Below are 25,746 nucleotides of genomic sequence, written 5' to 3'. Positions count from 1 at the left end.
TAATGATGTGAGATACTGTGTGTGAACTATGTGACTGTTGGACAGAAAACAACTACAAATCACTCCAGCTTAAATAATAGTTTACTTTCAGAAAAACAAACTCACATTGGGCCAAAATACATAATAGTAAATAAATAATGTGTCACAAATTTTAACAAAAATATACCAATACTTCCATGAAGCTGGGAAACACAAACTGGAACTTCATTGAGTTCTTAATAAAAAAAAATATTTTCCTTTTATAAAACAAAGGGAAACATTGCAGAGATGTCACTGTTCTGGAAATTTGTCCACGAGCTTCCCAAAAAGGACAGGAACCGCTCAGTTTTGGCCACAGTTTCTTCGAGCCTTTTCCTCACTCCGGCAGACTCCACTTTCAAAAAGTCAAGGAGTGTATTGTGCTTCCTTTTTTTTCTGGGTGATTTGGGGTTTGGCGCCGGATTAGAAGGTGCCAACGACGTGCCCGGTGGTGTGGATGGCGTGGTAGCTGTGATGGTGACCAGCTCTTCCACGGGACGTTCTACAGTGGCCTTTAGGTTGGGTGGAAAAAACAAGAATTACTTAATGCTGATGTATTATACAAAAACAACTGTGTATAGGGTGCTCAACAAGTTGATGTGAGACAGGAAATTATAGGATGTGTTCTGGATAAGTATTTGATAGTGAATAGATACACAAAATTGACATGTTATTCTTATGGCTGTATGAGCCTTCTATTGGCCAGCATCACATATGCTTTAGAATTGTCTCCACATTTGGACAACATTTTGAGAAGGTAATTAGTTTACTTAATATGTGTTTACAGAGAAGGCAGTGGACTATGTGATAGTAGTTTGTATCAACTGTATTTCCACGTGAAATTCGGAGACATTACTCATAATGCATGATGAAAACTAATGCATTCTGATCTCACATGAAAGAATCATATTGTAAATAAAACACGACACCCGAAATTGTGTGCAGTAAACAAGCGCTTATGTCCAGAACGGTATTCTGACTATGCTCCTTTAGCGACTGGCCATGTACAGTAGATGTAAAAGGACGACTCGTTTAAGATAAAAACAGGGATGGGCTGAACCGTGATTTTCTGCACAGTTATCCTACTTTACAGTTTGTAGCGTGAATATTTTTTTGCCAGCTCCCTTGGTAGATTAGTGCACTTCGTAAAGTAGCGATTTTGCAATGTTCGTGTTTTAACGCGAAAATACGATTTTCTATTGCATTTACGTCCAACTAAGATATCTCAATACATTTTGTTGCAAATACATGCGCGGTTGTGGAAAACTACTTACATTTGTGCGGTTCCTTTCCGGGCATGTTTGTTGATATTGAGAATTCGCAAAGCCTTCTGGGTAGTCACTTCGCTGCCAAGGGAGGTCGAGAGCCCCCTCGGTCTTGAAGTGGCTACGACATGGTTTGAGGGCACTTCTGCCTCGGTCTTGAGAGTATCGGGACACACCCCATTTTCACGTGAACGCGCAAACCGAGTGACTAGGGCACATAGCGAGTGAAAGTGCGAAGAATGGGACTCAGCCTATGTTTCATTACAACAATGATACTGAAAATGTAAATATAATACTGATATAAATACATACTAAAACATACTACAAAAAAACATATAACTTGAATTATTTTACTTCTACAAATAAAAGTGCAAAGGCAGACGAATAAAGCGACATTGGGTCCGCAAAAAGCAGCTCTTTTGCGCTCCCTAGTGGCTCTCTGGCAGTGTTTTAAAATTCTTTGATGATGGAAAACTACACGGCTTCTGTGGAGGGACAAACATGACACAAACATTATTCATGTTTTATATATATATATATATATATATATATATATATATATATATATATATATATATATATATATATATATATATATACATATACATACATATAAATGGGTAATCCTCTGTTATAAAAACAAAGTCTATGCAACGAAAAAGGAAATACTGGATGGCTTAACTTGCCGTTTGCCTACTAATACTATCACTAATTCTATTATTTAGAGATGAAAGGTGTGCCAAATAAGAATCCTTGGTTTCACTATCACCTTTTGGCATGAGGCAAGTAAATAGTGCGCCTCACTCTGGTCTGCAGACGCATAGCACAGTAACACATAACAAAGTAATTGTACTTATAATACCCCGTGAAAATTAATTAATTTTAAAAACGAAATGTAAATGACAAAAAACTTTAACACTGAATAAATATAACAATTTTATATATTTTTGATTTTACATTTTCATGATGACAGGTGAGACATAGCCTCTCGGACTGCACGTATCGGTGTGAATCAATGGAGATGTAAAAAACGCTATTAAAAAGGTTTGGGGTAAAAACCTGTGAGGATACTTATATTAAATATTTTACAACCAGTGGTGGGCTGTCAGGGCCTGCAAGACCTTCATTGTTGGCCTAAAATATCTGAATTGTGTAATAATTATATTTTGTCCATTGTTATGAAGTAATTTGAAATGTTCTGTCACCTTCACTTCAATGCATTTTCCCCTGGTTGTGCTGCTTCCAGACCCTTGCTTTCCCAATTAGGCTTTTAACCAATAACATTTCAGCCAACCGGTGATTGAGACAATTACATTCAGAGTTAGCGAATCTGGCCTGCTAGCGGGCCTTGGGAAACATCACCAGTTTCACAAACTATGATTGGCTAGGGGGCGGTAACAGAAGTATCAAAACAACCTGCCTTTAAAACATGGCAACACTATATCTTCTTTTGGCATAAATTTCATCTAAGAGAATGTGACGGTAAATTTTATTCTCATTGGCCACCATTTTGGAATGCTCCCACCTGACAACGTAGTATAATAGACCTGGATGTAAGAGTCTGGTGACTCCTAACTCTAAATTTCGCTTGTATGTTAGGGGAAATTGCTTCTTTATGAATATTGAGTATATTGCAGAATTGAGAGTATCTAATATCACAAGTTTCTGTTATTCATCAAGAACTTCCGTATGAAACTGAAATGCACCACTGAGTAATTGAAACCTTGAGAAAAGAAAGGATGAATTTTGTGCACAAATAAAATGGACTTTTAATGGGTAAAACGAGGCGATATCGCTAAATAGTAGTACAAACTTATGTTACTATTGATGCTTTTTAATATATGTTGCAGCTGTAGCAGCAGTAAATGTTTTACATGTATACGCATAAAATATCGATTCATTCAGCCTACTGAAGGCCTCGGTGAGAGATGCACGACCCGCCAACATACCACAACAATGAATTCCAAAAAGAGTAGTAAAAGGCGTCATGAGCAGTTGGTGTTTATTGTTTCTCAGTAGTCGTCCACACAAAGAAAAGTGGAGACAGCAGGACACACAGCAGGAACATCATGCTACCAAAGTATGAAATTTGTACAAAAATACTTTACATCATCCGTGTTCCTGAAACAAAAGACATTGGTTCAGTTTTCATTTAAATGGTGAAGCTACATGGAAGTCAATGCTCCATTTCCAATGGCAGTGCAATGCGCGTGTGTTTGTGCACACGTGTGTGCGTGCACGTGAGCAAAATCTTGCAATATTGTGCACGCGCAACACATGCATACAGACACAATGTGTATGGCTTTATGGCGCGCATTCTAAAGCCACGCCTCCCGTTTCCCATTGGCTCCTTTTATCGGTGGCAATGGTCAACGCTAACTGTTTTTCGTTGAAGTGAGCTCGGCCATATGGAGACGATCCTGCCATAAGTACATATAAATGTGGAAATACAGTGCCTCGTTAAAGTTGGCTTTTTCATGAAACTACATTGGAGACACAAATAACATGGACCAAGGGGCTCTGGTCAGAATACCCCAAAATTGAACTTTTTGTGCTTTTTTAATGACACTGCACATTACCCCAAAAACACAATCCCTACTGTTAAACATGGTGGTGGCAGCATCATATTCTGGGGTTGCTTTTCTTCAGCCTGGACTGGCAAGAACATTAGAGCATTTGGGAACATGGATGGAACGATTCGGGCAAAAAATCTGTTAGAATCTGCGAGAGACCTGTGAATGGGGCGCAGGTTCACCATCTAACAGGACAACGAGCCTATACATAAAGCAAAAGCTACAATGGAGTAGTTAAAAGTAACAATAGAAGTTGTTAAAAGGGACCAGCCAAAGTCCAAACCAATATGTCAAAAAGTTCTTGGGGTGTGGGGTTTGGCAATACTTTTGCAAGGCACTGTATTTTTTTATTTATACATCTATTACTACCAACGGCAGGATAGGCCAACCATACGGCTGTGCTAATGAGCTAGCCCTGTGTTAGCCTTGTGCTAATTATTTTGCTAGCCACAAGCTAGCTGTGTGCACTTGTTCGCTAGCCACTAGCAGGCGCTGTGCTTTGAACAGCTTAACGGCTAACTGAAGTCAAGTAGAACACCCAATCGCAACCAAGAAAATAACAGCCAATCACATTTCTTCTCTCAAACACAGAGCAGCATTTTTTTGTCATTAGAGGCTTCTGATCGATCGCGTATGAAAATGTCGACTTCCTAATGAGGCAAGAGAGCTAGCAGCTAAATGTTTGACGTCACGTACGTGTCACAATGTTTTCTAAAATGTCAAAATGTTGTCATGGAAACCGTGTCGACGACAAGGACACAACCTTTTTTCCGGGGGATGTAATTGTGAGGTCCAGTCGTCATGGAAACACAAACAAACAGAGAAAAGTGACAACAGTCAAACAAAACACACAATTTGTTAGCATATTTGATCACAGTTACTGAAGGGAGGGGGCGGGGTCATGCTCGTAAGCGTTTGAATGAGAACCAATCAAAGTCTGGTATTGTTTTTTTGATTGATTGGTTCCAGCCAATCTACTGAGTGTGTCATCCTGCCTGCAGGCCTATTGGCCGAGAGACAGCAAGGGACGGGGTCAACAGGGGAAAGAGCCGAGACGGCCAAAGACGACAATACACATACGCACACGCTCACACACAGTGTGGCCAGTCAACGTGTGTAAACATTAAAAAATATATTTAAACTGCTCAGTGTCTGTCAGTGTCATCATCATCATCATCATTATTTGTGTTTTCTGTTCCCACTAAAACTTCCCTTTTCACCACTCCAATTCAGATACAGATGCTCCTATCACTTTGGGTCAATAGAAATATGTCCATTGTTGGTCGTCTCCGTGGCGACGACTTGCAGCCAATAGATTGGAAACTGCAATTGTTCCTTAGTCTTTGTGCTGCTGCTGTGCTTCTGTTGGAACTTCTATTCCTGTCACACCAATCCACAGCCTCAAAGGAACAAAAGTTAAGAATTGGGCACCAGGAATGGAATAGGGATTGGAACAGAACTGGTATCACTATCAATCGCAAGATAAAGGACGGAAGTTGAAGATATTCCCAAAAAGATATTTTTTCAATTAGGCACAGAATGTGTAGTGTTTCCCACAATTAGGCAAATATGTAGCAAAATATTCCACGTCTCAATTTAGTCTCAAAAGTTGAGCGATCTGGCTTGTTTCATGTAGAGCTGTGACGTCATTGAAGGAACTCAAAACTTTCAAAATGGTGAATCCCATCAACCCAACAAGTAAGGCGAGCTTGAAATAGACAGGGAACAGCGATTGCATACCGCTCATTTTGGCCTGGAGGTAGGCGATTGTTGCTTTTCGTTGATGTTGTTTACCGCGTGTGTCGCGGTTGGTATAATTTTGTCCGGCTAGCTCCCTGTTAGCATCGGAGCTACCGAGGGCTTTCCTGTTTTGTTTGCTCCCAAGTGGCGCTTGTTAGCTGTCCACAGTGTGCTGTTTGGCCGGCTAGCATTACGTTAGCGCTGGTATTGCCGTGTCTCTAGGTTTATTCCCTGGTGGCTTTCCATGTATGGCCATAGCAATTGCCACTTTTTGTTCCTGGTTAGCCTGGCTGTTCACCTTGTGTTTTTGATTGTCTAGCCTGGCATTAGTGTTGTGTTTTCCATGTTCCTTGATTTATTCCCGGACGGCTTTGCGTTTATCGCCATTTCCGTATTTTGTTGATGGTTCCCTGTTAGCCTAGCCTAGGTCCTAGCTGCTCATCACGTCTTTTTTGTTGGTTAGCCTAGCATTTTTCCAGTGAGGCTGAGGCCGCCTTCCGATTCCGGTTAGCCCCCCTTGGCTTTCTGTGTGTTTATTTTAGCGAGTTAGTCCATTTTTGGCTGCTCCCCCTTGTTGTACCATGACTCCACCTGCCACACAAAGCCTAGATTTCTCCACAAAATCTACCAAAACCTCTCTTAAAAGACTTGTAACCTCTGACGAATTAACACGTAAAACAATATTGTGACTGGCTTGCTAGGGTGCGCTGGTGTTCCTCTGATGACGTCACTGCTCAGGATGACAAATACAAGACATGCTGTCTTAAATGCATTATCATATATATATATATATATATATATATATATATATATATATATAAAGGTGTATGTATAATTTTTTTGGTCTACTTTAAGGCCTGAAATAATGCAATACAGTATGTCAAAAAGTATATATATATATATATATATATATATATATATATATGTGTGTATATAGGGCAAAAAATATGTACTTTTTCCTCACATTTTGCATGTTTAAGAATTTGTGATTACCTTTAAGGTTAAGTTTTAATTTTAGTGGGATTGGAATTTGGAGGGATCAGTATCATCATTGAGAGCTGGCCTTGGTTTGGGATCAGCATTGATGGATTCTGGATAAAGTTTCAGCAATGCGATGACAATTTGGAGTGAAATCAGGAACAGTTTTTGTATAGTGATGAGAATTTTAAACTATATTCGGATTAGTTGGAAATAGGGATATCAAGGTTTTGAATGGGAAAAAATAATGGTATACCGATCAGTAGTTTGGATAAGGACAAAGCTCAAGACCAGTGTCGTTAGTAAGAGCGACCAGTACGATATTTCTGATTTGTTGTGAGATTGGTACTGGCAATTCAGTAGTAGCATTAGGACTAAAATCAAGATCAGTAGTGCAACCTGTATTGGTCTATGTTTGAAAACGGGATAGGAGTCATGGCTCAATCATAAATGAGATAAGACTTCGGATAAAAATGAGGTCTGGGAAGTTTTCTTTCAGTGTGAAGTGTGCTTTCAGACTGCCTTTGCAGGTCAATGTTCACATGTTGTGTGTAGCACCAAGGGAGTGTGGCCCATTCAGTCTCTATACAGAAGTGTTGGTGACTAGCTCCACCCCCAGGCACACCCCCAGCCCCTCCCCGGGTTTCTTCCACTTGATTGGTACTCCGTCCTCACTCGTGTCTTCGTGCACTCCCTTTTGGTTACCGATTGGCTGAGGAGCGTGGCTGTTTTTTGTGCCTTCTGTGTGATTGGTCAGTGGGTTGGCCGAGGAAGTGGGGTTTCTGCTGATGACCAGATCCAAGCGGTTCGAAGACTCTGCGATAAGCGGAACCACTAGGCAGCAGTCAAAATCTCGAGTGCGCACATGGTTGATCTGAACACAATGAAGTGTATTCTTCACTTGGAAGCAAAAACATTTTACTTGTGATGCGTATCGCCTCTGTGTTTACCTGCAGGAGGCGGTCATAGGGTTGCAGGCCTCCGCGCTCTGCGGGGCCGCCATTTCGGATGTTGTTCACGTAAACGCCGCGATCCAAAACACCGTCTGAAACGCTGAAGCCGAAGTCCTCCAAGTCAGAAGACTTTTCCAGAGTCAGCTGCAACAAAGTTGTCAATCAAAGGGCACGTAAAACACATTTGGCTCCCCAAAATCATGAAAATAACTTGGTTGCTTCCTAAATGTGACCAAAAATTCCTTCAGTTTAAGTAAACACACATTCATTAAACTATCAAAATCCTACAATTTACAATCGCAGGCTTTAATAAAGACGCATAATGTACAGTAATTCCTTGTTATTCACGGGGGTAAACGTTCCAAAAAGAATCCTCACTTGGCAAAATCTGCGAAGAAAACTCGATTTATTTATTTATGAATGCTCTATTGCTGTCTCGCTGTCTCTTAGGGAGTAGAGATAGAGAGGAGAGGATCCCCAGTCCCCTCGCTCCTTTCTCACACCACAGGACAAATTCTAAGGGATGGGCAGGGCACCCATATGATGCGGCAGGGGTAATCCAGCAAAAGCTGTTGGGCCATGCTGTTGAACAGAAGAGTGTGTTGTGTCTAGAGGTAAGATTTATGGCCCGAGCCCGAACCCGAACCCGAACCCGAGGCAATTTCGGGCCGGGTCGGGCCCTGAAATGTCAGTCATACGGTCGGGTCGGGTCGGGTTCGGTCCTGCTTTTTTTTTTTTTTTTTTTTTTTTTTTTTTTTTTTTTTTTTTTTTAATTAATTAATAATGTGTTAAATGTTCATTAAAAATATATACTTAAACTATGTATGGATACTAGACCAAGGAATACTTGTTATAAAATAAATAATTTGGATAAAACGGAGAAGGAGCTGTAATCGCTATTTTTCCGACTCCTATGGAAATTCCTCTCCCCCCTCCGATTTTAAATGAAAAAAACAACAATTTGTTTACACCGCGGGATCCAATGCAACCAGGGTTTCATTCACAATAAAAAAGACATTACGTACGGATATTATAGTAAATCAAATGAATATTATTTGTGTACAATTAGTTGTGGTTGCGGAAATCATAGCGTACAGTGACGTTGGTGACTTTTCCATCCGCGTTAAAAAAATGCATTTTGTAAAATACGATCGCGCTTTATTGTTTAAATAAACGCGATCTCCCAATGATTATAATTAGCTCGCTTTATTTTGTTTTAAAGCGTATTATATAGAATACGATCGCTTTTGTCGGAAGCGTACATTGACGTTGGTGAGATTTTCATCCGCGTTAAAAAACGCAATCTGTAGAATACGATCGCGCTTTATTGTTTAAATAAACGCGTTATATAGACTAGGATCTCCCAATGATTATAATTAGCTCGCTTTATTGTTTTAATAAGCGTTTTATATAGAATACGATCAGGGGGGGGGGGATTTGCATAGGAGTCGGCACAACACGTCAACATCCCCTCTCAATGAAAGTGCTGCGCTAAAATCTTAAAGGCGTACTACTACTGCTGCTGTGGATTATGGCCCAATGATCAAGTCGTCAAAATGACGGACGCCTTTAAATGTTTTCGCTACCTCAAAAAAAAAACCGTCAATGACAGATTGCAGTGCAGACACAGAAATATAAAAGATGTAAATGTTTATACAGTTTTATTTAACTTAGGCCTAGATGTTGTAACAAAAGGCAGAGTTTAATTTGTTATCATAAATCACCCCTCCTTATAAATAAAATATGTAATTTCGGGCCCCCTCGGGCCGGGCCAGCAAATCCAGTTAATTAGTCGGGCCGGGTCCGGGTCGGGTTTAATACCCCCCGGGCCTGCGTCGGGTTCGGGTGCTTTTTTTGGGCCCGATCTTACCTCTAGTTGTGTCACCCCGACCCGAGTGACACGGCCGCTTTCTTGTGTCCCGTTTCATCTGGAGGGACGAAAGCATGACCAACTTGGGTGCAGAGGTGGTTAACTTGTTTGGGTGTTTGGGCATTTGGGTTGACCATGGTCCACAAAATTTTGTGTGTGTTTTTGGCAAATTTTTCCCTTTTTTATTTTATTTTTTTGGATGTGTTTGTCTTGCTGTCGGTCACCCCTCTCGAGGGATGTGACCAGGGTAGATAGATTTGAATGCCCTATTATACATTGAAACCAAAGAACTGAACCCATTCATAGACTCAAGCATTTGTTTAACAAATAAAAGAACTGTACTTTATAAATGTTTTCTTTGTTATTGGGGAAAAAACCGTGGCATTTTTTTCTCTTCTGGGCAGAAAGATTCTTATACACCGACATGCACTGGTGTAGGTTTGGGGTTGGCATTGGTGGGGACAAAATTACAACCAAACATATTTTTCTAATTAGGTGAACGGCACAGCCAATACATTGGTACTATGCATCAGCGCTTCAGCAGAGAACGTAATTAAACCCTTTCTGTGCTACAAAGTAAACGAAACGTCAATTGACTGGGATTTTTTACGGGAAAGTGATCACATAATATTGGTGGGGACAAAACAATGATTGCACAATATAGATAAGAACACGTCACCTCCGTCCATGCCAAATATATACGTCCTTGCCAACATGTTTCAATCGATTACAATGGAGACAACAGCTTATCAAAGGCTCTCATCCTTGAGCTACTCGCTGAAAATAGGGCTGCAACGATTAGTCGAAGTTGTTGAAAAGAAACCATACATTTGAGAGTTAAATTTTAGACAAAACTCAAGACCCTTTTGAAGGCCATAATTTGGGTTTATCAAAGTTAAGACTTTTTTAAATTTTAAGACCTTGCAGGAAGCCTGTGTTGAGGGCCGTTAAGTACTTTCGTAACAGACTTTGCAAATGGACATCATATTAGTTTTATTTGCTGTTCTAATGCTGCTTATGAGCCATTTCTTTTGTTTTCAAGGATAAAAGAATGTTTGCTTGATTTTGATTTATCACTTATTTTCCTTGTCCCTAAAATTGGACACTGATTTATTCAAGGATTCATGTCTCGACTGACCAAACACAGGACCTAATTGGTTTTAGATCGGGCATTTTTATTGAATTTTCATACAAATCCACAGTATGTTAAATCAGATGTATTTATCAATTCTTCTTGTGTTTTATAATTTGCCACACAATTAAATCAAACTCATGCTAAATTTAAGAAAACAATAATAATTATACGATTTTTTAACTGACTATTTTAATCATCGGTGACCATTCGCCTATTAAAATAGTTGTCACTTGCAGTCCCAATTGAAAGGCTTCGCTCAGCAGAGCCTTGCGGGTAAGGCCTCCGCCCAGAGACTGGGAGGTTGCTGGTTCGAGCCTCAGCCGGGTCATACCTAAGACCTACAACATTGGTATCCATTGCCTCCCTGCTTGGCGCTCGGCATTAAGGGTTGGAATTGGGGGGTTTGGTCTCCTAATGACTCCCGACACATCAGTTGGGTTCAAATGGACCCATTAGAATCTCATTGTAAGAATGTGGATTACATTTAATGGAAACTGAACTTAAACTGAGGTGGATTTTTACTTATATTTTGTACGAATCCAGAGTATGTTCAAATAACGATGCATTTTACTTTTAACCCATAACTAGATAAACTTCATGCTAAATTTAGGATGTTTTTTAAACCAGATTATTAGATTAATCGTTTCAACGGTTCGTAAGTAGTGGACTGTTAAAAAATTTGTAGTTAGCTGCAGATCTACATGACAAACGAAATTGCAAGACAATTCCAACGTATGTTATGTCTATTCAGCGATATATTTTACGCACATGTACATATTAAACTGCAATTGTGACGGAGAAATAGAGAAGTGGTGGAGTGACTGTCTAGCTACTCAGAATGCAAAACACAATACACGACAAAAATCCGCAAAGTAGCGAAAAAACGAAAATTAAACCACGACAGAGCAAGGGAATACTGTAAACTAAAAGATTGTAGGAATGTGGGGGAGAGAGCTTCACGCTAACCTTGTGAAGTTCTACTGGTGTCTGGTTGAGGATGTCGTTGACTTCCTGCCTCATCTTCTTCATGGCAAAGGCTCTGCGCTGGGGGTCAGAGGGCAAGGTGTTGGAGCGTGGGGTCACCTGGTGGAGGGGAGGGGGGATAAAGTGAGTACTTTGTTCGAATCAATACAATGAAGAAGTTAAGGCTCGTGGTGCTCACCTGGGGGCGGGAGTTGCTACGTTCCTGGAAGCTGGCCTGTCGACCCAGTGAGGTGCGAGATGGGGCCGGTTCATGGTTTAGGCTGAGGGTGGAGCCAGACATGATTGTTGCCTGGAGAAGACAATCACATGTCCATATAATAAAAAAGGATGTGTCAAGATTACCGTGCCTTTGGACTCCAACAGGTGCATGCATGCATTTCTAAAACTGTCCTAGCATGCCTTGCTCACACTGGCATAACTAAGGGACTCACAAGCTGGTTAATGGCACCCAATTGCACTTCAATGTTGTTCAAAGCTGTACACGTATTTTACATGTCAAAAATGAAATCAACCAATAAAAAGGAGCTCAATATTACACAAACTTTTTTGATGCTCAACATGTCACAAAGTCAAGTCATATTTATTTGTATAGCCCTCAATCACGAAATGTCTTAAGGGCTGCACAGAACACAATTACACCATCCCCTGATATGAAACCGATATGCGGGCAAGGAAAAACTCAACATGAGAAAAATAAACCTTAAGAAGGATCCACAGAAGTGGAAATTCCCCTTCCAGGATGACCTGCGAGCAGACAACTGCTACAAAATTTCACATGCTACATTTTTGTTAAAGGTGCTGTCTGGAATTTAAAAATGGTCCACTTGCTGACGAAATCTTCTGGCTTAAAACATTATTGCAACCTCTGTCAAGCTACTCGTGTTGCGTGTGCATGTACGCGCATTACTTAGATGCGCTCGAAGAAACTCTCCTTTTTTCATCTTTTTCGGAGTTTGAAACAGTCCTTTTCCTACTTTAACAATTTTCATGCTACACTAACATAAATCCACGACCATCGACTCACTTACCATCCCCCCTACTTTTTAATGAGTTGCGAGTCACAAACAGTTCTGATAAAAGTAAGGTAAAAGTAGATAGGCGCGGTGGAAAATATCTCAGATAGGCAACACGTCTTTAAAACGGACAATATTCTCATTTCAATTTTTAAGGACTCCTTAAACGACGCAGCCCACTTTTAATAGAATATACATGTGAAAAATTGTAAAAATCACTTAAGTGTTTCTAAAATCCAAGAGAGCGAAACATTGATTTGAATGTAAATAAATTTTAACAAAGAAATCGACATTTTGTTAGTTAAACCATCCAGAAACATGAAACATAATTTAGAATAACTTCCAATGATATACAAAAAAGCCACTTGGAAGTCCTTCAGCGTTATTGTTAGGATATGCATATCACCAGAGTCAATGAGTTAGCTCACACGCACACAAAAACAAAAATAAAACAAGAAGAGAGTAAGTGAAAAAATTAGTGGGGATAAAGAATAAATTGAACCCAGGATGATACCCCAGAGAGGAGGTCTGGCTTTTTTTCCGGCTCCTGGAAAACAACCAGGCCCTTTTAAAATTCTGAATTTTTAAAAGGTTTTAATTGGTTCACCCAAATTGTAAATGTTATTAACAGGATAAATGAAAAACACAATTGATGTATCATATCACAATCAGTGTGTGTGTGTTGGTGCGCGAGCTTACCTCCAGTTCTCTAAGAATTCCACTCTGTCCACAAGTCTCTAGATCCTCCAAAGCCTGAGACCAAAAGTTTTCCTCCTGATCTGGTTCTGTTCCGTCATGACCCACGGTGAACCTGTACCAGCACCGTCCAATAAAATACGAGGGAAACCAATATTACAGTATATTTTGACTGCAAATAGCCCTGTCCCGTCAAGGTAAAGTAAAGCTTCGGGTTTACTCCGGGCTCAGTTTTAAATCAAGTTAATCTGTCGGGTTTGGCTGAATTTTTTAGGCCCGATTTTACCCCTAACGCACTGTGTTATACACAGAGAAGCACTGGCACTTTAGGAACATTTTTTTGTTGAATTTCAGAAGCATTTTAAATCTTGCTGTTTCAGTTAGTAGATATATTCTTTCTTGTAAGTTGGTCCATATTACTTTTTATTTGTTTATATGTTAAAAGGATACAGTGTTATGCATATGTGTAGGTATTCTCTCATATGTTAATACGGATACAGTGCAATGTAGAGGTGTACTTATAACAATTGTATGAATAAAGCATACTATCTAGACGCGTGTTGGGGTGCACATGGAGACACTAGATAATTTATTCTATCTAGAGAGGGCATGACAGAAAATAATTTAGAAGAACTGCTCTATGGTGACAACTGTCATTACTTTGCTTGAGGGAGGCTATTCTGTTACTCATGTTTATTCGATGTGATTGAATGGCGTGTAATCACAACTGCCACTTACCCAGTTATCGTGACGTGCTCCCAGTCGTCGTTGAGGCCTGATAAGTCCGACAGTGGATTTGCTCGCTGTCGAGAAGGAGCAGGCGAGTGGCTGTTGCCTGTTTTGGCGTTGCGCCACTCGTGGAAGGTGAAAGGGGAGGACTGGAAGGAAGGAGCTAAAAACACACACGACATGTCACTAAACAATGGTCATGCGGGTGATGTGGATGATGTTTAGGTATGCTCATACCCGGGCTGGTGAAGCTGGCATCTATGTTGGACCCGTCCCATGACTCGACTGCACTATCAACAGATGGAAGTGTGCTAAAAATCCTCTGACTGGAAGGGGGTGCTAACATGACCGTCGGGTCCTCTCCACCCTCTCCATCATGGTTTTCCTGGCCAGGCTCTATCATGGACGACTTGGGACTGGTCACTGTGAGGATCACATGTACACGTTGAGGCCCGTAGCGTCTAGACACCCGAGGTGGCGTGCAAAAGGACATACACTCCCCGTGTTTCTTGATCTTTAGCGTGACTGTTTCCCCCGCCTGCTGCAGGAGACTGATGGCCTCGCTCAGGGGTTTGCCCTTCAGGCTGCTGCTGTTGATAGCCAGGATACGGTCGCCAACGTGGATGGCGCCTGTCCTGCGGAAACATAATGTCGTATTTCCTTTCAACTGGTCAGTCTAAAATATGTTGGGTCAAACAACCGAATTTGGTTCAGGAAAAAAAAAATCTGCTTTGGTATAAATTCAACTGAACTTCATGGATATTTTCTTCATTGTATTAATTATTCAAGTCAGAACACATATCTTTTGTGTTAGGTTTAATCACAAAACGTCTCAAAGGGATGCACAGACCACCAATAAAACATACTCAAATCTCAACCCACATGAGGGAAAGCAAACACTTCAGAATGAATACATTTAAGAAACCATAAGAAGGGGTCACACATCAGGTAATCCCCTCCCAAGATGACCAGGCTGCAATGGATGTGAAAATGGCATAAACAGAAAATACACAATCAAGATCAGCAATAAACATAATTAGTAACTAAAATTAAGCTGTGGCTGAGTAAGGGAGAATGACATGCATGGATGTTGCAAGATCCATGCATTTGGAGCTATCAGATTGGCACATGGAGCTCATGAATGACATTAACTAGAACAGGGATGTCGAAATAAAAAGGACAGATGGGTAAATCAATAATTTGACTACAAATCGAGGGCCAGACTAATCGACTGTTGAAAACGAAGAAGCTGCTAATGCGAGCTCCTAATGTAGTGCTCGGCACAGATAGAGACCCCCCAAGCAATCCTAGACAATATTAAAGTTAAACACTTTAGGCAAGACCTGTGCTCAGTCCAAGCTGGCAACAGAGAAATATTTAAAATAAAAATAAAAAGTATTTCTTTGCGGAGCATTTTTCTCATTTTCAATTTGACCACTACAACCTATTCTAGTTATTTTTGGTAGTTGCTAAGACTAATACAGCAAGTGACAGACAGCGTCTGTGACATCAGCTGCTTAAGCAAAGCTAAATGCTTATGTTGTGCTAGTCACAGCTAGCAACCCCTAAAGCAATAAGTAGACAGATACTTAACCGCTAAAGCAAAATATGTTCTCTCTACTGAAAATGATTATTTTCGCTGTGTATTATGTGCATTCATTTGCAATTTTAAATGATTTGAATTGAAAAGATTGATGCTAGAAGCTATCTCAATGATGCTAGCTGCTACTATTCAGGCTCTATCAGTAGCCTATAGTTTTGTATTTTAGCAAAATTTGGCCTAAAACGTAATAGCAGTTTTGTATAATTACCTTAACAATTTTGTTTTTAATAGAATTGGTTTGGAATACAATAAAGCACACATATCTATTAATCATAAACAACACTTTCTACAAGAAGTATTGGAAAGTAAAAACAAAAACAAAACAATTCCTGGGATACGATACAGTAATGTATCAAGATTATCTCAGAGGCTGTAGAAAAACACAGATCTTGCCCCATGGCCTTCACTTTGACATATGTGATCTAGAGCAGGCTGCATTGGTGGAGTATTTTATTAAATGTATTGTTATTTTATTTCAATCCTAAAGAACTATTCAATACGTAACAGCCCAAAAATGGACGTGTTTTGTTTCTAACAATTCAAAATACCTTGGTGATTTTTTACAAATTAACCCAAAAAGTTTATCCTAGAAGTAGATTGGTCTTTTTTTGGACCAAATGGTGGTTATTTTACACCCACATTTTTAGAGTGTGTGTATAAAAAAATTACTCCAACTAAAATAATTTATGTGGACACGAGATAACCTAATAGTCATTAAGAATATATGCTGACCTCTCTGCCAGGCCTCCCTTGGTGAGCGAGGAGATAATAATGGGGTCGAAAGGCTCCTCGGTTCCCGAGATAGTGATTCCCAGCGGGCCCCCGTATCGCTGCAGCTCCACAGTGTAGATGATGCTCCCCGATACTTCCTGCTCATCTGGAAGGGAACGCACGCATTCGGTGTGGGTTGTCTGTGGTAAGCGGATCCACATGCTTCGCCTACCTGAATTGTCCTCGTCTTTGCGTATCTTGAGCTTGACGAGCTCCTCGCACTGCTGCAGGATCTGCACCGCTTCCTCCATGGAACACGTCTCCACGCGGATGTTGTCGATGGCCAGCAGCTTGTCTCCCAGCTCCAGCGTCCCCGTCCTTCACAATAGGACGGTGGAGTTTACACTCTGTACTATGCACTTGTGTGTTTGCGTCTCACCTGTGAGCAACGCTGCCCTTCTTGACATCTGAAATGATAAGAGGGTCTCCAGCTTTCCGGTTGGATGGAGCTGCATTAGAACAAAAGTGAGCAGCATGTTCAAGGCATGCCAGTTTAATTGTCGCTTGTGTGATATGAATGAACTTACAGCTGATGGTAATTCCCAGTTCCACTCCTGGTTTCTTGGGAAGCTTCACATGGAACGTTCCAGAGGACGGGATGACCGATTCTAGGAGAGGACACACAAGGTTTATAACAGGAAAGATTTAATTTGCTGTGTAAAAGCAGTGTCTAAAATAACGTCTGCCCGGGGCGTGCATCTTTTACATTGGGCGTACAACTTACAAAACGTCTCTGCCTGGGTGGCCAACAACTTTTTCAGGACCAAAAAAAACAAACAAAAAAAAAAATACTTTTTTTCATATCGAACTTTTGCTTTATTCCGATTTCCAAATTTTCGTTCGGTTTGGAAAAATTGGAATTTTGGTTGGTTAGGCAATTTGCATACTCGGCAGCCAATCAGAAGCCTGCATCGAATAACTTCGTGCTTCCGGACTTTCCCGAGCGTTATAAGGTCGTGCATTTGCATATCGTTTTCCAAAGTAGACGCACAGAGAATACAAGAAAAATGGATAAGTGGTTAGGCATCAAGGCAAAACCTCAGCCCCTTAAGAAAGATTCAAAAGAAGCTAACAGCATTTATGACGCTACAAAACGTAAATGTACATTAAAAGCATCGTGGAAAGAGGAGTTCACGTGGCTTGTAGCAGACGACGCATCGCAAACATTACATGAATGAAGATGAGTAAATACAGGTACATACTGATGGCAGATGGAAAACAGCGATGTCATATACATGCAATGGATGCAATGGACTGATCAATCAATGCACTGGAATGGAACTTATTCATTTTAACTGCAACCCTAGCTTTACTGTACTGTAAATCCTTTGTGCCTTATTTGTCCTGTGTGCCTTATGTATAAAAAAACATCACATAAGACACATTTTTGGGAGTGTGCTTCTTAATCCTGTGCACTTTGTAACTTGAAAAATATGGTATAATAGGAAATTCTTACCTTGCCCTACTGTATATAAGCCTGGTGTGTCTATGAGTACTAGAGGTAAGATCTTGGGCCGGGGCTTAAAATATCATTCATCAACCGGCCGGTTGGGCTTCTCTCTCACGTTTTTTTTTCTTTGTGGAGGCTCTACGCAGCATGCACTTACTTTTACTCAAATAATTATTTCGATAAATAAAATGCTTACCAAACTATCAGTTTAAGCCTAAATCACTAAATCCAAAGAAATGTTAATCCTCGATGTTAGGGTAAAAGACCCGCGGCTTCCTCCTTCCACCTCCCTCATGTCAGACGTAATTTTTGTTTCTTGCCAATAGCTTACGAGCTTTAAAAACTTTCCATCTGCTTTTTGGCCAAATCTATTAAAGGCTCGTAATCTGCAGAATTTGATTTACTTTTCGGTGCCATTTTGTTCAGTTTTACTTTCATCAGCTGCACGTCGCTGAGATGCGCACTTCAGGTTTGGGTTTGTATACCCACGACTCGGGTCGGGCTGAACATTTTAGGCCCGATCTTACCTCTGATGTGTACATACCAGCCACGTCAAACTCTATCTCCAAGGTGAGTTGTGCAGTAATGGAAGAGTCTCTAAGCAGCTGATTGGTTTCTTCTAAAGTGGAGTCTTCTGTAGGAACTCCATTAATGGACAAGATACGGTCACCTATTTGCAGGATGCCGCACCTGCGCACAACACACACATTCATATACAACTCGTACGTTTTGGTATGTCGTGTGCTACACGAATTTTACCTTTCAGCAGGACTGTCGGGGTCGATGTAAGCAATGAGGGGCGGCGAGGAAAGTGTCTCGGTGGCGAAGACGCCACCTTGCAACTGGAGGCCGAAGCCCATGATTCCGTCACCTAGCAAAGTAACCTCCGTGGTCTCTGTGTGGACAACCTGGCCGGCAAGACCCACCGTACTGGATGCCAAGGACACTGTTGCAAAGAGGGAATGACATTCAAAGGTTATTGAATGCCAGAACAAAAAACAGAAAATGTAAACCCTTCAAGGAGGCTGGAAAACAATTTGTGCAATTCACAAACACAGAGTTAGCAGTTAGTCAGCCAGTTAGCAGAAAATTGTAAGCTGGTGTGATGGTGAGACAGCATTATTCCTCACAGGAGCTCTTGAAGTCCTTCTTCTTCTGCTTCTTCCTCATCAACGTTCCCCGCGGACTCGTGGGATACGCGTTCCTGGGAATGGTCATGTTGAGGGACGACAGGCTGTACGCCGACATGGAGCCCGGCGAGAACGTGTGGCCCAGCGCTGCGTGGCGGCACACACAGCCAGACGTCAACACGCACATGCAGAATTTTCCTCCCGATAATGTTTAATGCAACCTCAATTACCAAAGCACGGTATTCAGCTTACCATAAATTCCGGACTTACAGAGCGCACCTGATCAAAAGCAAATGAGGGCGATGTTGCGTAAAAAGTGAGCCCCGTATTTCCAGATGACAGCACCAGGGCAACCATAATGTAGAGAAATGTGTTGAATTGCAACGCAAATCAATATCATTTTGTGTTATTGTCATTGGTGGTTTCCGCAGTAATGGGCCTAATTGTATTTGCTTGTTAACGTTCCTAGAGGATTAAAGGAAAGTATAAAGAGTCTAAATATCATCAGTACGTGGTAGATATTAATAATAAATACTGTCAAATGCAACCGGTATTAACGGCATAATAATAATACTGTCAAACCTACCGTTTAATGAGTTATATGAATAATGTTGGCAAAAACATGGACTGATTTCTCTCGAAGTGTGTCAGAGATGTTTCCAGATGTCACCGCAGTGTTTTGTATTTAGAGGGCATGTGTTGTGGAAAAGAGCAGCTCGCCATTTTAGTCAGTGCCACCCAAAAAAAAAAAAAGAATAAGCAACAGCTCATTTAAAGACGCAGGGTTTAAAAGATTAGCAAAGAAGTAGATGCTTGTAGTCCAAAATGTATGGTATTATTGGATTTTGTGGTAAATAGGTTTTTCAGCAAAAAGTTTGTTGTTGACTGACAATTGACATCAGTTGCTAACAAAAAATAATGTCAAATTCAGAAAACAAGAAGGAAAACACTGGGTGGATTTTGCTACTTAACTCAAATTACACAACCACAATTGTGTTCAACATATTTTTGCAAAGAATTCTGGGATTGACATCCCTCTTCAAAGGCAAAAAACTCAAGACATCAATGTTAAGGCACACACATGAACACGAGCACACACATTTGGATGCCTTCATACAAAACCTCACACATATGTATGCAGAAAACACATGGTGCAAGAGAGCGGTCGACATACATGGGTTGTTTGTATGTCGGTTGTGCGATCTGGCGCCTGATTGGTCAGGATGGTACGTGTTGTAGTGGTAAGGGGGGAGGATAGGTGCAGAGGTTCCAGTCTCCCAGGGGAGAGGGCGGGGAGAACGCTGCACCTTGACTGCACGCACGCACACAAACACACACATGCAGGACAGTGTTCAGGTTAAAACAAAAGGTTTTGTTTCGGCTCAAGAAATTCAAACGAATGTGTTGCCTTTAGGGCCAGTTCCACAGTGCTTGTGTGTTGGCACCTTGCTGTAGTGCAGGGGGAGGGAACTTATGACTAACGAGGCAGGTAGCTCTTTACATGAGTACATCTGGCTCGGAGATAAAATTCAGTTTTTAATGCTTTAAGGTCAGGAGTGCAACCCCATTTTCTACCATTAACGACAGAAAGGACTATTCTACGTTTTAGGCTGGTAAGAAGAAATGTCATTAGCAGGCATGAACATGGGTCAGGTGAGAAGGGTGTGGAAGAGATACCTTATTTATTTGTGTGTACTGTAATGCACACTCGTGTATAATATTGACCATTTTTAATTAAAACCCGCTACAAAATTTAGTTTCACTTTTTTTCAGCTCAAACTAAGCATTGTGAGAGACAAAAATCATTCAGTCATTTATTGACCACGTAAACTATGAACAAAATGCCAACGTAAAATTCACAATATATTTATTTAATGTCCTTCAATGTCCGATCCACCTTCAGATACATCAAAGGGTTGTTTCCCTCGTTTTGTAATGTAAATGTAATCTAAATGCATTTATATAGCCCTTTTCAAGTCAATGAAGACCTCCCAAAGCGCTTTACAATGTGTTTCACACACTAATTAACTAACCGGTAGCAGCGTCAGCAATGCAAGGTAACTACCTGGTATCGGGGGCTAGGGATTCAGTTTCTTGCCCAGGGACACTTTGACATATAGCACGGAGGAGCCTCTGTCGGTTTTGTGTTTATTCATATCTTTCAATACGACCTTCTGTTTTCTTGATTCTTTACCATTTGTCTTTGATACCCTGAATAAAAATAGTGTGAAAATGAGATAAATTCGACTGCCTTTTAGTATGTCATCTAAATCACAGGTGGTCTGGTAAGTAGGATTTGGTGCCCCCACAGCTGCAACCCGGGTTTGATTCCCGTTGCATCCAATGTTTTGTGCTTATGATCAGCTATATACAGCAATAGAAAACTGTAAAACTTTGTGTATGACACGCACCCAAATGTTGACTTATTTTTTAGGCAAAAGAAAAAGTAAGTGAAATACGCATAGGAATGTAGGTCACCTTTTTTTTTTACTTCAAAATGGTGAATTCTGCTGAAAGGTAAGAGATTTTCAGGCGTGGGTTATGGTGTTTTCCATGTCTTCTAGCCATTAAGATGCATCGAAAAACACGATCGAGTATGACATCTGCCTTCTACCATTTCTTCGATATTCTTTCAAGCGTATAGCTTGTACAAGTTACGAAAAAAAATGATCAATGATTCTTCGCCTGAGGACTTTTCAGACGAATGTTTGTAGATTTCAAAGTTGTTCAAGATTCATGTCTATAAAATGGAATGGAGGATGAATAAAGACCACTCAATTCCTAAGGTTAGAACTGTGACCACACCACACAGCTTAAGGTAAATAAATCTGAACCTTGTTGTTTGCAGAATTTTGTGACATTTTTACAAAAGAACTCTGCACGCACCTTGTTTTGAAAATGTTATCTATGACAAAAATGACGGTCAAAGTGAACCTCAATGATCTTAAGTCACTTTTTCATTTGCTGGGATATTTATTCATATGGGACACAGGCTCTGGCATTATAATTATTTCATATATTTTACGACATTCTCAAATGTTACACAGTGAAGTAAAATGGAATACAAAATTAGCTTATGTCTTGAGATCAGGTTTGACAATTATTTTAAATTTAAAATCTATGGTGTGGCTCTCATTCAAAAAAGTAAAATATCTTGCTTTCATAGCTCTTTGAGTGTAACAGTCCTGACCCCTAGAGAATAAATTGTCTTACTCTACACCCCTGCAGCAGTGCACTCAAAACCAGTTGGAATTGACCCTAGTCAGTTTGTTGCATGTTAGCGATTGCGTGCAACGCGAATCTGACGTAATGTGTGTTTGCAAGAACCTTGCTGCGGTGCGTTCAGGGCCGGTCGGGCCTGGTGCTGCGGTAGGATCTCCATGCGAACAGTGTGGCAAGACGTGGAGAGTAGCTGGGTGGCTTCGGCCAGAGAGCAGTACTCCATAGATTTACCGTCCACCGAGAGGATGTGATCGCCTGCATGGAGGGCGCCACACCTAAGCAGGCACACACACACACACACACACACACACACATACACACACACAAGCAGACGTCCAGTAGGAAAACAAGTCTAAAGTGTAGGTGCGATGAAGAAGTGAGAGTCACCTGTCTGCAATGCTGGCCGGTTTAACTTTGTCAATGACGATGACCTGCTTACTGCAGAACATAGATGAGGACAAGGCCACACCCAAGCTAGAGCCTGTTGCCTTGGCAACCTCTACCAGCAGAGGACCCGAAGCTGAAGACACAGAGTCTAAACCGCAAGGGGGCAAAGGTTAAGTGTCAGGTAAAATATGAGTGTACCTTGCTCTGTTTGATTGTGTATTGTCTATGTCGTGTTTGCTGACCCATGACAGAGACGTCATACTCCAGCAGCATGGTTGCTTCCTGCCCGCTCTGCTTCAGAACACTCATGGCCTCTGTCAGTGTGTTGCCATGGAGACGGATGCCGTCGATACTCAGCAGACGGTCACCAGGTTTGATACTACCTTCCCTAAACACACGCGCGCACATGCATGTTTTAACTGCCTTCGAGGACACAAAATCAGTTGAATCATCTATCGGATCTGAATGTGCGCCTTATAATCCAGTGCACCTTATATGTGGTCAAACAGGGGAATGCGCTACCATATTGTTGCAGTAATGTGATGTTCATAATTGCTTAAAATTGAATGCAACAGAATTGAACTCGGATCGCAGCAGACAACGCATCAAAAGATATTAGGTCTTATCTCATTATCACCCTGGTATTTCAGAGAAATGAGAAAACAGAAAAAAAATCGGTATATAATGTTTTGTTTTTTTTGGACTTATAATTCGGTGCGCTCTAAAGTGCAGATAATACAGTAGTTAGAGCTTTTGGACATTATCAAATATTAATTGCGGACTAAAAACTTCACTCTGGTGTCTTGCTCCAGAACCATTTGTAAGATTCCAGCACATTTTTGCACTTTAAACTGCACATTATCCTATCTCGTTAGGACTATAAATTTGTTATTTCCTCCTGGCACTTGATGATGGTCCAATTAGCGTTTATCAAGAAAAGCCCTTTCAAAAAATGTAATCATAAAGAACATCTGGACTAAGTCTGAAAACACTAGTCTTTGAATACACCATGAGTCTAATGCAGTTCCTCTGTCTGGCAGACACTTGGATTTTGTTAACAGAGTATCCTAGTTTTGGGGGAGAATCCTTAACACCAAAATAACTTTGGTACAAATAGACATCTCCATTTGGTCAAGGATTAGCTACAGACTTATTGATACCTAAAATGTAGAGCTGGGGTTGGTAACGTATGGCTCACAAGCCAGATATCACTCTTTTCATGAGTACATCGGCTTGGAGAGAAAATCTCGGCCACAGTAATCTTCTCAATGACATTTCTACTCGAGTGTTTACGAAGCCGAATAAACACAGTATCCCGTCAGTTCGGTCCCAAATGTAAAAGGAAAAATTTCAACGACAGTTTACACTCACGGTGTTACACCAGCAGACCCAGTTTTAGCTGTACACCTCTAAGGTATCCATTGTATGGAAGCTCATTAAACAATCCATGTTCACTGTTGAGACTTTATGATGAAACCCACAGAACAAACTGTAAACACACAAAAGCGCAAGCCAAGCACCCAGAGCAATTTTATTGAGTTAACTGTAAGGGTGGGTGGGTCTCTGCATGCATTACACACTCCCCTAAATACATCTGTATCCTTCTCGTTGGTAATAATTTTTAATATTTTTACATAAGGACTCTGCTCGCTACTTATATTGAAACAATTTTTTATGACAAAAATGAACCTCTATGATGTTAAGTAACTGCGGGAGGGAGACAAATTTTAAATGGTGTATTTGGTGATATGGGACACAGATGCTGGCATTATTTTTATTTCATGGAATTCATCAAATCCTCAAACGTCATACGGGGAAATAAAATGAGCAGAAGAAATGGTTTCTTTCTGAAGAGCAGGTTTGGTGGTTTTGTTAAATTTTGTCTAAAAATTCATGGTCTAGCCCCCCCCCATAAAAAAAAAAACTTTCATGGCTTTTTTAGGCAAAAAGGTTCCTGACCCCTGGTTTAAAGTGAAAAGGAATAAAATCAAAATATAAAAGCGATACTGGTGCACAACTATGACAAACATAAGTCAGTGCCGCTCACCTGTCAGCTGGCCCTCCTGGACGTATGGTTGTTACCACGATGGGTCGACACTTGTTCCTGTCTTCATTTGCTCCGCCTACACGGCAAAAGTCTCGTCACTATTTCGCACTCCACTAAGTCCCCCACTCGCCCGCACATACCTCTGATGACGAATCCGAAGCTGTTCCCTTCCTTGTGCAGCGTCACCTCCACCGTCTTGAACATGACGCCCGAACCCTGCACGGCTTTAAAGCAAATACGTCGTCAAAGCAGTGAGGGGCATACGAAAGGAGACGAAGCAGCGGCGTTGTGGACATACAGACAGGCGGTAGCTCGTACTCCACCTCCAGCAGAACACGCTCGCCCACGTTCTTCAGAAGACTGATGATCTCGTCGTGCCGAAACTTAGCCAAGTTGATGCCGTTGACGGAGCGAATGTAGTCGCCCACATTCAGCTGGTCACTCCTGACACCGATGACAATGACTAGGTAAGGATAGTTTGCTTCCAGAAGCTTAAGTTTGGGCCTACAGCAAGGATTTAGTTTGTGGTTTAAATTGGAAACTAACTGATTAAAGTCATTGCTATCAAGAAGCTACCGCTAGTCTTGTTTTAGAACTTTGGATTAGATAACGTTTGTGAGAATTTTATTTTCCGAAAGGAAATAGAACCCTCCCTAACAATTAATATTCTACCTTTTCACCGATTACCTTATTTTCCGGACCGACAAAACCCAAATTGCCCAGAAATTTGAAGGTGCGCCCAGATTCTTTTCACTAACCACTAAGGATACAGGCATGAAAAGGCGTTAGGTCTTTTCTAATTTTCCCACTGTTTTTAGTCATGTTACCAGATTTGAGATAGAAAGTGATTAAAAAAAACAGTATAAAACTTTGTTTTACTTTTTCTCAGCTCAAACTAAGCATTGTAAGTAACAAACATTTTTAATATGTGTGCCCATAAATAATGATTCAATTTATTTGGTCCCCTGAAGGATATTCATTTTCACCGAGAGTACTGCTGCAGCAGAGAGTTCACCAACTAAAGAGTTTGCGAGTCGGTGATACAATATAGGATTTTAGTGGTCTGCGGTTTAATATAAGACAATATTCTTGCGGCCCTGCCCAATAATAACATCAACAATTTGGTAGCCAGACTAAAAATATTGTTATGATGAGATAAAAGATACTGCTTTTTCAAGTACT

The 25,746-nt window shown here is 40.8% G+C and overlaps 1 protein-coding gene and 1 long non-coding RNA gene across 5 annotated transcripts in view; both read right to left on the bottom strand.

Annotated features, from left to right (window-relative positions):
- Positions 1–63: 63 nt before the first annotated feature.
- LOC148356792 (uncharacterized) lies at positions 64–1,533 on the bottom strand. Its single transcript, XR_015852048.1, has 2 exons — positions 1,293–1,533; positions 64–530 (listed from the first exon to the last, which is right to left on the bottom strand). It is a non-coding gene; the product is annotated as an uncharacterized LOC148356792 (long non-coding RNA).
- Positions 1,534–3,268: 1,735 nt separating this feature from the next.
- Positions 3,269–25,746, bottom strand: part of grip1 (glutamate receptor interacting protein 1) — a 47,238-nt gene continuing 24,760 nt past the window's right edge. For 3 of the 4 annotated variants that reach the window (XM_088347825.1, XM_088347823.1, XM_088347826.1), the window contains exons 4-25: positions 24,863–25,008; positions 24,705–24,788; positions 24,565–24,640; positions 22,760–22,905; positions 22,518–22,665; positions 22,236–22,405; positions 20,083–20,220; positions 18,909–19,055; positions 18,538–18,724; positions 18,323–18,468; positions 16,856–16,936; positions 16,708–16,777; positions 16,501–16,646; positions 16,290–16,434; positions 14,450–14,589; positions 14,192–14,377; positions 13,964–14,117; positions 13,229–13,340; positions 11,695–11,805; positions 11,499–11,615; positions 7,525–7,671; positions 3,269–7,448 (exon numbers count right to left, since the gene is read on the bottom strand). In XM_088347825.1, the coding sequence (XP_088203951.1) occupies positions 7,158–7,448; positions 7,525–7,671; positions 11,499–11,615; positions 11,695–11,805; positions 13,229–13,340; positions 13,964–14,117; positions 14,192–14,377; positions 14,450–14,589; positions 16,290–16,434; positions 16,501–16,646; positions 16,708–16,777; positions 16,856–16,936; positions 18,323–18,468; positions 18,538–18,724; positions 18,909–19,055; positions 20,083–20,220; positions 22,236–22,405; positions 22,518–22,665; positions 22,760–22,905; positions 24,565–24,640; positions 24,705–24,788; positions 24,863–25,008 (3,088 nt within the window). In that variant the 3' untranslated portion in view covers positions 3,269–7,157. The remainder of the gene's footprint in view (positions 7,449–7,524; positions 7,672–11,498; positions 11,616–11,694; positions 11,806–13,228; positions 13,341–13,963; positions 14,118–14,191; positions 14,378–14,449; positions 14,590–16,289; positions 16,435–16,500; positions 16,647–16,707; positions 16,778–16,855; positions 16,937–18,322; positions 18,469–18,537; positions 18,725–18,908; positions 19,056–20,082; positions 20,221–22,235; positions 22,406–22,517; positions 22,666–22,759; positions 22,906–24,564; positions 24,641–24,704; positions 24,789–24,862; positions 25,009–25,746) is intronic. The other variant, XM_088347827.1, reaches the window with a different exon arrangement.

Source organism: Urocampus carinirostris, chromosome 11, assembly GCF_059441175.1.
Source record: "Urocampus carinirostris isolate Australia breed hairy pipefish chromosome 11, RoL_Ucar_1.0, whole genome shotgun sequence".
Classification (NCBI taxonomy): Eukaryota; Metazoa; Chordata; class Actinopteri; order Syngnathiformes; family Syngnathidae; genus Urocampus; species Urocampus carinirostris.
Note: the sequence above shows the minus strand (reverse complement) of the source record. Positions and strands in the feature narration are given on the sequence as shown.